The sequence below is a fragment of the Elgaria multicarinata genome, chromosome 1, assembly GCF_023053635.1.
Source record: "Elgaria multicarinata webbii isolate HBS135686 ecotype San Diego chromosome 1, rElgMul1.1.pri, whole genome shotgun sequence".
NCBI classification, from domain to species: Eukaryota; Metazoa; Chordata; class Lepidosauria; order Squamata; family Anguidae; genus Elgaria; species Elgaria multicarinata.
This window is the reverse complement of record NC_086171.1, coordinates 49,757,108-49,770,053: the sequence shown is the minus strand read 5'-3', so window position 1 is coordinate 49,770,053 and position 12,946 is coordinate 49,757,108. Positions and strand designations below refer to the sequence as shown.

At 49.5% G+C, this 12,946-nt stretch overlaps 1 protein-coding gene across 8 annotated transcripts in view; it reads right to left on the bottom strand.

The window, feature by feature from the left end:
* The window catches only part of KIAA1217 (KIAA1217 ortholog), a 421,304-nt gene that overhangs the window by 23,783 nt on the left and 384,575 nt on the right, over positions 1-12,946 (bottom strand). For all 8 annotated transcript variants that reach the window (XM_063127615.1, XM_063127620.1, XM_063127635.1 and 5 more), the window contains 2 exons: positions 10,982-11,154; positions 1,826-2,001 (listed from right to left, as the gene is read on the bottom strand). In XM_063127615.1, the coding sequence (XP_062983685.1) occupies positions 1,826-2,001; positions 10,982-11,154 (349 nt within the window). The remainder of the gene's footprint in view (positions 1-1,825; positions 2,002-10,981; positions 11,155-12,946) is intronic.

Sequence of the window (12,946 nt, the reverse complement as noted above, 5' to 3'; positions counted from 1 at the left end):
AGCCAGATCTCTGCACGTTGATGCTGAAGTCAGACCCACTGATTTCAATGGCGTTTGCTGCTGAATCAATGTGCATATAAAGAGTTTAAAGGATATATATTTGATTCTCACATCTTTTATTCTGGTTGTGCTTTTTATACTGTATTTTGTATTTGTGCTTTTAACCTGTTGGTTGTTTTATTATGGTTTTAATTTTTGTGAACCGCCCAGAGAGCTTCGGCTGTTGGGCGGTATAAAAATGTAATAAATAAATAAATATAGTGTAACTAAAAAAACCTCATATACATCTTTGGCCAATAAGCACATATCCATATAGAGAGGAGAAGTGTGTGTGTGTGTGTGAGAGAGAGAGAGACAGACAGACAGACAGACAGACAGACAGACAGACAGAATGCTGATGGCTGCTAGGACAAAACCAGACATATTTGACACCGGACAGCAGCTACCAGCAGAGGGTGCTGTTGGTTTTGTTTTTGCACAAGTGTCTAAACAGGACCATCAAGCTGGAGTAGAGAAAAAAGTTTGATCCCCCTTAAAGGACCACTAACAGGGCCGGCCCTACCATTAGGTAGAGTGAGGCAACTGCCTTGGGTGGTAGATACTGGTGGCAGCAGTGGTAGGGTGACCCTATGAAAAGGAGGACAGGCTTCTGAATCTTTAACAGTTGTATAGAAAAGGGCATTTCGGCAGGTGCCATTTGTATGCATGCAGCACCTGGTGAAATTCCCTCTTCATTGGAACAGTTAAAGCTGCAGGAGCCCTGCCCTCTTTTGTAGAGTGACTAGATACAAAAGAGGGCAGCTTCCACTGTTGTGATGAAGAGGGAATTTCACCAGGTGCTGCATGCCTACAAATGACCTCTGCTGAAATTCCCTTTTCTATACAACTGTTAAAGATACAGGAGCCCTGTCCTCTTTTCCATAGGGTCACCCTAAGCAATGGCAGCCCCACAGCCATTCCTTTTGTCCCCAGGGCATTTCCTTTTCTAGGAGGACAAAACGGTGTGTGCCACATAATCTGTCCTGCACCCCCTAAACTAGCCTGCTGCACCATGGCCAGCGCTGATGTAAGATTTAACTGCAACTCTTGCCAGCTTCTGTACATGGAACGGAGAGAGCCCCCCCCCCCCCCCATCTTGCCTCAGGAGACAAAACGACTTGGACCAGTCCTGACCACAACCACTCTCAGGTCCCCCTGGCAACGATCCCTGAGGTGGGGTAGAAATAGAAGCCTGTTGCCTGCTGGAACAGCACAGAATGAAATGTTAGAAAACATTCTTTATAAATTGCAAAGGCATCTTCTCTAACCAAACCCGATCTAAAATAGAAGGACGGGGTCTGCAACCCTGAAACACCAAGTTTTGGCTTCCACTGTGGTGCCCAGCTCCTCCCACTGCTAAAAAAATGAACATCTGTTCTTATCGGCAGCTGGGTCTTGCTTCAAAGCAAAACGAGGGCCTGCAGCTGCTGCCAGCCTCTTTTCCCACGGTTGCTTCTGGGCCACCTGTGGGGCTCCGAGGCAGTCTTAGGAAACGAAGATGGCGGGCGGCTGCAGGCCGTTGCCCGCACCAAGAAAGAGAAGGCAGGGAAAGCCAAAGGGACTCCCACCCCTTCTGCCTGGTAATCTTGGCTAAAGAGAGCATCGGGGGTCAAGGGAGAGGAGCGTTGAAGCCGCCGCGGTCTTTGGGGCAGGTGAATTGTCCTTTGCCACGCCTCCCGTGGCAACCATTTTGTGACGCTGCCCAGGACAGTTCCTCAAATTGCCAGAGGTGCCCACGGGCCACGGGGGTGGCCTCCCGCTGCTGTAAGGAGACTGTTTGACCCACCACAAGCTCTTCACAATCCTTTCCGCTTCGTGGAGGTATTTCTGCCTTTCCTGCTCCACCAGGTGGCGCTGCCGTTGCACGGGATCTTCAAGCCGCTTTGCCCTTTCGATCACTTTGTCATTGATTTCCAGCTCGGCTTTCTTCACCATGGCCCTCAGCGTCTCCTGGTTCTGCAGCTGTGACACAAAAGGAACCAGCTTCAATTTTCCCGGCCCAACTAACGTCCCCACGAACTTACATGCGCCATACCGCTCAGCAGCTCTGCCGCTAAATTCACTTTAACAACAACAACAACAACTTTCTCCCTCCAACTCTACACGCAAGTAAACGAGGAGGAGAAGGGAGCAGGGGCCCAATGCTGTTGATGTAGACTTGGTGCCCTCCAGATCTGTTGAACTGCAACTCCCATCCATGGCCATGCTGGCTGGGAACAATGGGAATTGCACTCCAACGCAGCTGGGGGGCACCAGGGTGTGTCTACATGGTGCCGCTTTGCCTCCTGATTCCACCTCCCCCAAACCCCGCAGCGTCACTGCTGTGAAGTGGAATCAGAAGAGTTATACAGCAGGCTGGGAAAAATCGCCATGCTGTTGTCGTTGGTGGGAATGGAGAGCAAATACCAAGGGAGCAGGGAAACCGCACAAACCATTTATTTATTTTTAATGGCAGCTCTGCCCAACTTTGAAAACCTGTAGCAGCACAGATGCGCTGCTACAGCTCTTTTAATGTATGCATTATGCATCTTAACTGCCCTTGGTTTCACCCCCCCCCCCCGACTTCTACATTGCCATGGTGGCCTTTAAGAAGCTTGTTGAGGCCACCCAACCTCCTGCCCCGTGTTCCTGTGGCTACCTTGCACTGGGATCCACCCCTAGGTACGCCCATTTCCTTAACCTGAACTGAAGCCACTACCGACAGATGAAAAAACAACTGCAGTGACATTGGAGCAACGGGAAAACTTGCGGTAAAACAACACATCGAAAAAGCATGATTGATTGATTGATTTGTTACATTTATATATTGCCCTACAGCCGAAGCTCTCTGGGCGGTTTACAAAAGTTAAAAACAGTAAACATTAAAAGTACACAAAATTTAAAAACATAAAAACAACAGTATCCATTTAAAAACTACAGTTCTGGGGGTTCGGACAGGGCATAGAGAGAGAGTATAGACAAGCCCCAGGCTGGCAGAAACCCTGTGACGACATCCCAGGAGGGCGCCGACCATCAGGATGTGCGCTGAGTTCATCACACTTCAGTGTGTCGGGCAACCATTTCACACAGGCCTGGTGTCTTGATGGGCTCTTTAATGCGGCATTATCTGGCACAACTGAGCTGTCAGCAATGACTCTAGCAGCTGCTCTTCCAGAAGACGGCACAAATGGATCATTCCGTTCTACAGGCGCTTCTTAAAATTGTTTTATGGCGACTTGGAAGGGGAGGGAAACGCCACCAGGAAAGAGCACATCAAATTCCAGCTGTCACCTTTTGACAGCTGGGTGGGGCAATGGGGTGAGGCTGGAGGCAGTTTGGTCAAAACACAGAGAGAAGTCGAGATGAGCAACAGCCATGGCTGCTGCTGTTGCCGCTTTCCCCCATCTGGTGCCCTCCAGAGGTGGCGGAGTACAACTCCCATGACCCCTAGCCAGCATGGCCACTTATGGGAACTGTAGTACAATACATCTAGAAGCCCCAGGTTGGGGAAGGCTGCTCTACATTGGCATGTTGGTCTCATCCTGTCTCCCTCAGTTTTAGGAACATAATAAGGAAAGCCCTGCTGGATTAGAACAGGTTAGTTGTATTGTAACTTAAGGATACAACCCTATGCATGTTTAGAAAGGAAAAACACCTACAGCTCCCAGCCTCCCCAGCTAAGTAGCTGGGGCATGCTGGGAATTGTAGGATTTTTGCCTGTTTAAACATGCATAGGGTTGTGCCCTAAAGCTCTTACTGCCAGTCCCTCAGCCTTAGGGGAGGCATGTCAATCTTTTAGAATGGGGTGGGGGGTGGGGACTGCATAAAAGCTGGGAAGCTACAAAATGATTGGTGGTTGGAGCAAAGGGGTGGGGCCGGGAAGGGGGTGGGGCTACTTGGGGGAAAAAAAAACCCCACCAGGGTTTGATTGAAAACCTAGGAGGGTGGATTTGGGCCCTCGGGCCCTCAGTTCCCCACCCCTGACATACATGGGGGTGTTTATGGCATTCTCTTCCGGCCCCTGCCGGATGACGTCCTAGGGGCTGTGTTCACAGTGCCGGGTTGGTGCCGCCTCCCTCCTCAACCCTGCACCTTCCCTCTCCCGAGGCGGCCTTGGGTAATCCCAACGCGGAGGAGGGAGCTTGGGGTTTCTGGGCGGCCATCCAGGTCCGGGAGCTGCCCCTGCCCTCTTCCTGGTGGAAGGTGATCAAACGCTGGTCACCTTCCACCAGGCTCCACCCCCAGGTTGGCGCCGGAGAAACCTTACATGGCGGAAGCTCCCTTTGAAAAAGTCGGGGTAAATCCCTGATGTTTTCATATCGTGGGGAAGCCCCATGGTGGCTGCGAACCTGCACTTGCATCGCCTAACTGACGGGGCGCAGATCCACAGCCACCGTGGGGCTTTCCCCGCATGTAGACAGCCCCTCCTAGCCTAGGTTCCAGGCTCCTCTCTCCAGAGGGAAGGAGCAGAAGGGGTGCAGACGGGCTCAGGGATGGTAACGATGCCAACCCTCTGATGATCTGCAGGGTCTTCAATTAGCCTTTGTGGGAAGACACGTCCGTGCTGAACCGACTGCCAAACGATTCTACAGGATGACCTTGAGTCTAATATTAGGCAAGGCTGCAAAAGCATCCCTCCAGCGGAAGCTGGTGGCTCCGATGTCAGTGGGCCGGTGAATCTGTTCCAGGTTGCAGTAAAAACCAGCCAGATCTCTAAATGCGCTATCCCAAGCGTGAAGCACTCTCCTCCTCTTCCTCCTCACCCAGCAAGCTGCCAAGGGAGGGAGATTGCTCTTGCCAGGAGTCTAAACGCTCGCTGGCCGAGGGCCTTTGAAATTAGTCGGTGGCTGCACGTTGCCCACTCCTGCTCTGGAGGAACCCCACGCACACACTCTGCAGCCTCGCAGACATCCGTCAATGAAATGGCACACTAAGACGAAGGTCAAAATGCTGGTGCCCTCGTGCGCATATATAGGCAGCCACCAAGAGGCTGTTATCAGGCCATCGGCCTGCCTCATTCACGGAATTTTACACGGGAGCCCAGATGTCACCTCCCACCCATCAATCTGCCATGTTTCCCCAGCACCTTTTCCCTTACAGCAGGAAATCCATTAGGAGGGGGTGGGGTGGGGGGAGAGATGAAAGAACCGCATCATGCCTTCTAGTTGGTAGCACTTGGAGCCCTCCACGTGGAAATGCCCTACGGGACACAGATGCTGCTTTTTACTGAGTCTAGCAAGAAGATCAGGGGTTTTTTTTGGGGAGGGGGGGCTTTTACCCACAAACCCTATAGCAAGAGGTAGCAATGGGAAGGTTAGGTCTCGGCACAACTGTGCCAAGCAGCAATGTGCAAGAAGAGCCATGCTGGATCAGGCCAAGGGTCATAGGAACAGAGGAAGCTGCCTACTACTTAGTCCATCGAGCCCAGTATTGTCGACACTGACTGGCAGTGGCTCCCCAGGGTTTGACGCAGGTTTTTTTCCTGCCCTACCCAAAGATGCCAGGGATCAAACCTGGGGCTTTCTGCACGCACTCTAGTCCAGCATTGCTCTGCTACTGAGCCATGGCTCCTCCCCATCTAGTCCAGCACTCTCTTCACACAGTGGCCAAGCAGCTGTTGACCAGGAACCCACAAGCAGGACATGAGTGCAACAGCACCCTCCCGGCCCATGTTCCCCCGCAACTGGTGTATACAGGTTGCACTTAGCCATCAGGACTAGTAGTCACTGGTGGCTTTCTCCTCCAGGAATTTATCCAACCCATCCAAATTACTGCCGCTGCTCCTGGGGGTGGCACGCAGCTCTCAAGACTAGCAGCCACCGAGAGGTTTATCCACCATGAATTTGCCTAATCCCCTTTAAAGCCATTTGCGTTGCTGGCATGGAAAAAGGAAGGCAGTAATGCTAAGTGGACTTTGGGCTGCAGCTGAAGTGCCAGAGGACAATGACCCTTCGGAGGAGGCCACCCTGTCCCCGCTGGTTCACAGGCAGGCACACAGAGAGAGGGTACAGCTACCCACTGGACTCACTCAAGGGTGCCCAGAAACAGGCAAAGGCGAATTCAACTCCTTCTCCCCAGTGTTAGCAGCATCGGGGACTTTGGCAGAGTATTTCACTCTGTATATTGTGGCTAAGATAGTGTGGCCGTAGTGCATAATAAAGGAAGGTCTCCGGCCCACCCCTTTGCTGCTGTTCAATCTGGTGGGAAGAAAGGACAAAGCGCCCCTTGCTTGCATCTCAGCTCAGGAGCAAGGAGTAGAGCTGCATCGTGAGGAAGGTCGGTGCCTTGTGGTTCAGGGTCTGTGCTGAGCACCAGGGCAGTGCTTTGAGCTTGGACTGGGGTCCCAGGCCACCACAGAAAGAGCCCTGCTGGATCAGACCAAAGGTCCCTCTAGTTCAGCACTGCGTTCACACAGTGGGAAACCCACCAGTAGGTCATGAGTGCAACAGCACCCTCCTACCCATGTTCCCCAGCAAGTGGTATACATAAGCACACTGTCTCTGATCATGGAGATAGCACATAGCCATCAAGACTAGTAGCCGTTGATAGCCCTCCCATTCCATCAATTTGTCTGACCCCCTTTAAAAGCAATCCAAGTTGGTGGCCATCACTACAGTTCAGACAATACACTAAGCCTTGGTTAGGCAGCTAACCCTTTTGGAGCAAATGGTTAGTGAGCGTGTTTAAACTGTGGTTATGTAGCCACCATGGTTAGGCATGCTAAGCCATAATGTTTAGCTCAAAATGCTTAACCACCGTGGCTCAGTGAGTCGTCTGAACAGAGTCTGTGTCTTGCGGTAATGAATGACAGAATTTAACTATGCACTGTGTAAAGAAGCTGTTCCTTTTATCCTGAATCTCCCCCCATCAGCTTCATGGGGGGACCCCAATGGGTTCTAGTGAGAAGGAGAAAAACATTTCCCTGTCCGCTTTCTTGATGAAACTTCGATCGCTTTCAACAGCACATCCCCAAAACTGAGTTGCACCAGACCACATGGGCGAAGGATTCAGGAGTTTGGGGGTCTTCTGTTCCCCCTTTATTTGAATGCTGGCTGCTGCTTCCTGCCACCTCCCTCAGCCACCTGGCCTTTAGCGCAACGTTGCTGCTATTGCCGGCATGGCTGCCGCCATCCTTAATGAGCCCAAAGGCAGCCTCAAGATCAAGAGCCTGGGCCTGGCTTGCGTGAGATTTTGCATGCCTGGATGATTGCTTTCATTTTTCATTACAGCCCACGGAAAGTGCTTATTGCTTTTTGAAAAGAGGCCGCAGTGGAAATCAGTGAGTTTTTTTAAAAGAAAAAGAAAAAAGAACGGCTTTCATATTCACATACCTGGAGCTGTGAATGGGGAAGCGGCCCACGGATCAGTGCTGCGCTCCCCAACCAGATGCATTGGGCTGCAAATCCCAACATTCCCAGCCCACAAGGCCAATGGCTGGGTATGATGGGAGTTGGAGTCCAACAGATCTGGAAGGCTGGATTAGTGGGGGTAGCCAGGCTTTGTAGGCAGAAGGTTCTGGGTTCAATCCTTGGCATCTCCAGTCAAAAAGAATCTCAGGTATCAGGGGAAGACCCCAAGGAAAGAGCCACCATGGGCTACAGTGGACAATCCTGGTCTACACAAACCAATGGCCTCACTCAGCGCTAGGAGCAGAGGAAGCTGCCTTCTTCTGAGTCAGACCTTGGCCCTTCTAGCCCAGTATTGTTGACACTGACTGGCAGCAGCTCTCCAAGGTTCAGGCAGTATTATTTCCGCCCCTACCTGGAGAAGCTGGGGATTGAACCTGGGACCTTCTGCATGCAAAGCCGGTGCTCTACCACTCAGCTGTGCCCCCCTCCCCACCCGCAAGGCAGCTTCATATGTTCTGAGTTCATCAACTAAAGCAGCAAAGACCAGCACGTCAGTGGCATCGTTAGCCCCCCCCCCCCCCCGCCACTACACACACCTTTTTTAAAACCCAAATTTTAAAATAAAGCCTGGAATGCTAAATCCGGATGCATTTTCATGAAAAGCATCTAACTGCATATTTTACTCATCCGCACACAAAGTATGAAATCCCTGGATTGGCTGGATCGAGGTGGCTGCCCACCTCCCACTCCTGTTCCTCCCCTCCTGCGCACAGTCGAAGGCAACGCTCTGCAGCTGAGCTGGGGCTTCATAAATTAAAAGCAACTTCTCAAACAGGCTTTGCTGTGCAGCTTGGAATTTTCCTATGATTGAATTATCTAATTACCCTGCTTCTGTTGCCAAGTGCGCAATTTCATGCTCCTTTGTGTGGGCATGTGGGCCGTTTATGCAACAATCCAAAGCTAATGCACCGCTAATCAGTTTTATTATACTTTTGATACTACCTCCTTCGGGAGGTCCAGATACCATTGACGAACGGAGTGTCGTTGATCTTCTCTGCCAATGACACATCGGCAAAAGCAACGCTCCTGCTCCATCAGAACGAATCTGTTGCCTCTCAAAAGATGATATGCAAGAAACTCTTTGAAGACCAACATATGAGGGAAACAATCCCAGAACAAAGAAAGCCAACGCTTTGTACTGTAATGAACACACACCACCCAGCAAGATACCTTTAGACCTTTCCCATAAATATTTACATGCTGCCTTCACTGCCGCTATGCCAAAGAACAGAATGAACTATTCTTCCTCTTGGCTATTGTTCGCAGCTTAGGTCATGCGGACCGCATGTCCTAGGACATCAGTCTCTCATTGCACGCACATGTGCCCGTGCTTGTGCACTAAGGAAGAGCCAAGTCACATCTACGTTGTTAATATCAATGCTCTTATTTTTGTGCAAGATAGGAGGGGGGAAATTAACAGAGCAACCTACTAGTTCTTGTACAGTTTATTCCCAAGAGAAAAAGAATAGCCACCGATGCAGAGTGTGTGGTGGCCCTGTTTTCTATGGTATTTCTTAGCCCTGTAGGATCCAGATAACATGGATGCAGTTCTGAGATGAAAACAATGAAGACACATGTCCAGATTATCTCTACAGCTATACAGGCTCAGCAGTAGCCATGCAAGAGCATTCAAATAAACCCATTTTGCAGAGAGACAGAGAGAGAGAACGAGACACAGGGCTTCTTTACAGTAAAGCAAAAATCCCACACCCTTACAGGGCTTTCCTCTTGCAGAGACTTTCTGGGATTACAATAGGCACAATATATGTGCCTCCCCCTTCCCCCCATTTTTGGTCTGTTTCCTTTGTGGGGAAGTTCCATATGTTCCATTTTATACAGCCAGCAGCAGATGGCACAGCAACATTGCAGCAATAGTGCACTATCCTGGAAATACACCAGCTCTTTGTTGGCTGTGTATATTTGTTACTGCATTTTCAGCAAGTTAAAGCTAAAAAATGGCAGGGAACATACCAGAGGATGACGACGTCATGAAAAGGAACCTCAAACTTCAGTGAGTAACTGATCTTGATCACACTACTTAAGCTCTGTGTAAAGGAGCTCAGAGGAACCAGACTATTGGTCAGTTCCAGGCACAAGTAACCGTGATGTGATAGCAGGCAGGAAAGCCCTGGCTGCCATAAGGGTTCCTTGTGCAGGGGTCTGGCAGGGAGTAGCATCTCTCCACTTTGTGTTGGCTTCTTTGCAGTCATAACAGGCAGCCTCCATTTCCTCACTAATGTCAGTATGGTGAACTGTAACCCCAGCTATTTATTATTATTACATTTATATCCTGCCTTTTCCCTCTTTTGAGGAACCCAAGGTGGCTTACATAGTTCTCTTCCTCTTCATTTTATCCTCACAACAACCCTGTGAGGGAGGTTAGGCTGAGAGTATGTGACTGGCCCAAATTCACCCAGTGACCTTCATGGCCGAATGGGAACTAGAACCCGGGTCTCCCAAGTCCTGGTCCAACATTCAAACCACTATACTACGTCCATGGTGCCAGGGGTATTAAGAACCTCTCCTGTGCCGAGCGGGAGAGTGGGGTGTGGGGGGAGGAAGGGACAAATCACTGGGATGTGGGGGGGGGGAAATACCTCTTCATATCTGCAACATTGAGATGGTTCTTAGCTTTGACCAGCTTTCTCCAACATGGCACCCCCCAGACATTTTGGACTACAAACCCCATCATCCCCAGCCAGCAAGGCAATGCTGGGGGTGATGGGGCAGTCTCACACATCTGGAGTCTGACACATCTGCAGGACACCAAGGCCGCCTTAGACAAAGAATACAAACCACAGAAGTCTATTTTCCTTCACTGGATTCGCAGATTTAGTTCTAAAGGACGAGGTTAATCCATGGCGCACAGATCAATCCACGACTTCCCACGACAGCTAAATGGCAGCTCCTTGTGCAATAGGTGGCACCCATCTTCAAGCCCTGCGCTGATTTGGCTTGATGGGACGTGGCGTGGGAGGGGGGCAGGGAATCTCTTAAAACTCTCCTATCAGTCAGCCCATTGTTATTATTTTTTTAAAAGCTCAAACTGAACTTGGAACAACAAAGGCTGTTTAGACACATCTTTACAGTCTTTGAATTTATAGTCGTTGGATTTGTCTGTTTTGATCCTCCTTTCCTTCCTTAAACAAAGCTTTTAAGTTGACATACAGTGAAAGATACCAAAGAGCACACAGTCTTATCAGGAAAGCCATTTCCAGAGGGATGTCTGTGTGCGTTTGTGGCAGTAAAAACAAGTCTTTGGCACCTTAAAGGCAAGCAGATTTATTGGGCCACATTAAATTTCACCGTGGCTTATGCCGCAGTAAGTCTTTAAAGTGCCACAAGGCTCTCTGTGCCTCTAAAACAGGTATGGGCAACCTGCGGTCCTCCAGATGTTTTGGCTTACAATTCCCACCAGTCCTAGCCCAGGTAGCCGACGCTGATGGGAGTTGTAGGCCAAAGCATCTGAAGGCCCGCAGGTTGCCAAGAAGGAAAAAGAAAAAGATGCCCATCACAGGTACCTCTCCCCACCACCACACCAGGTGCCGTAATACCTGTAGTTGTCTCATCTGGCGCAGCTGGAGGCGGAGATCCGACACGTTGCGCTTTATGTCGAAGAGGCTGACTTGCATGGCTGTGGAGCCCGCCGGGATGGAGGGACTGAGGCTCGAGGTGACGGCCTCCATGGCTGCTAAGGAATTCTTCCCACTAGATACATGAGCAGATCCTGAAAACAAACAGCAGCAAATGATTTAATTAAGAGCGAAGGTTCAGCCACCTTCCGTCTCCCTCTCCTGTCGCAATCATAAAAGCATGAGGGCTCCTGCAGAGCGCTTCATTTACTTGACGGCGTGAAAACAATATCACAAATTGTTCCATCATATCCTAGACTTGCTCCCCCTCAATTCAATAGTTGACTGATGGGATGATAAAGAATTGGACGCTGTTAGTGGCTACAGAGGGACAGCAATAATCAAGAGATAACAGCAGTTTATCGAGTTCAAAATGGATTGTTAAGCGCAAATGGGGTATTCCTTTTATGCTCAGATAATTGATGGGACCTGATAGTCGTCAGTTTAGCCCATGGCCCTCCAGCGAGCTCACCGATGTATCCAATATCACTAATAAACGAGGCCGCACAATCTTCTTTGGGATATGCTACAAACAGACAGGAATACATCTATTCCATTCAGTACTTTATTGCTTGGGTCCAAGGACCATTGCAAGATAAAAACAATATCAATCATTAAAACAGTAAAAGGCTTACATATTTTGAACAAAGATCACAATTTAAAACCAACACATGAAACATTAAGAAGATGGATAAAATTAAACAAAATGCAGCTTTTACAACCATAAAACGTTGCAATTAAAAGGCTAAAAGAAGAGTTAAAATATTGTCAAGGTGCAATTTCTCGGCCTTTGGGCTAAGATCAAGTGTAGACAGGAATACATACAGAAAGGGGGGATCCGCACGTCGTTCCCAGGGCGCTTCTAAGCGACCCCAGTGCGGCCCCAAAGCTAATGTAACTTACCTGGAGAAGAGCTGAGGAAGAGACGTCCTTCCTGCCGCCACTGCTGCCGCTGCCACCCAACTCCCTCCTCGCCGGCCGGCGAGGAGAGCTCGGGGGAAGAAGGCAAGCTCTCCTCGTCAGCCGGCGTGGAGGGAGTTGGGTGGCGGTGGCGGCAGCGGCGGCAGGAAGGACGTCTCTTCCTCGGCTCTTCTCCAGGTAAGTTACATTAGCGCTTTGGGGTTGCACTGGGTCGCTTAGAAGCGCCCTGGGAACGACGTGCGGATCCCCCCAAAGACATCCCCAGTGGCTGAGTCATCCTTCCTTCTGCAGGTGGCGATCACCTGTCCCCTATGTCACCCGACAATACAAGTTAGTTCCTTCCTGTCACCACACCGGGTTAGCATCACTTTTGATGTAAGGATTTACAGATCCAAGTGCGCAGAAAGTGGGGTGGGAGCAATGGGGTGTAGTGGTTAGAGCACCCACCCACCCTAACCTTGCACCCTCCAGATGTGTTAATAATAATAATAATAATAATTTGTTACCCGCCTCTCCCTCTGGATCAAGCTGGTTGAGCTTTTATATTGTATTTTATATTATGGTTTCATACTGTTGTTTTATACTTTGAATGTTTTTAATTTTTGTGAACCACCCAGAGAGCTCCGGCTATTGGGCGGTATAGAAATGTAATTAATTAATAAATAATAAATAATAATAAATAAATAATAAATAAATAAAAACACCATAAAATACATAAAACTCATTCAAACATTTAAAACCAGTGCATCATTAAAAGCAGCACACCATTAAAATTCAGCTGGGTAGGCCTGCCGGAAGAGATCAGTCTTTATGGCTTAAATTCTGGAAGACTGTTAAGTTGATGAATCTCTCCTGGACTACATCTCCCATCTTCAACAGCCCAGTGAGTTTAATGACCAAGTGGAGATTTAACCCAGGTCTGATTGATCTTAGGCCAACGTTGCCAACCTGGTGCCTTCCAGTTGT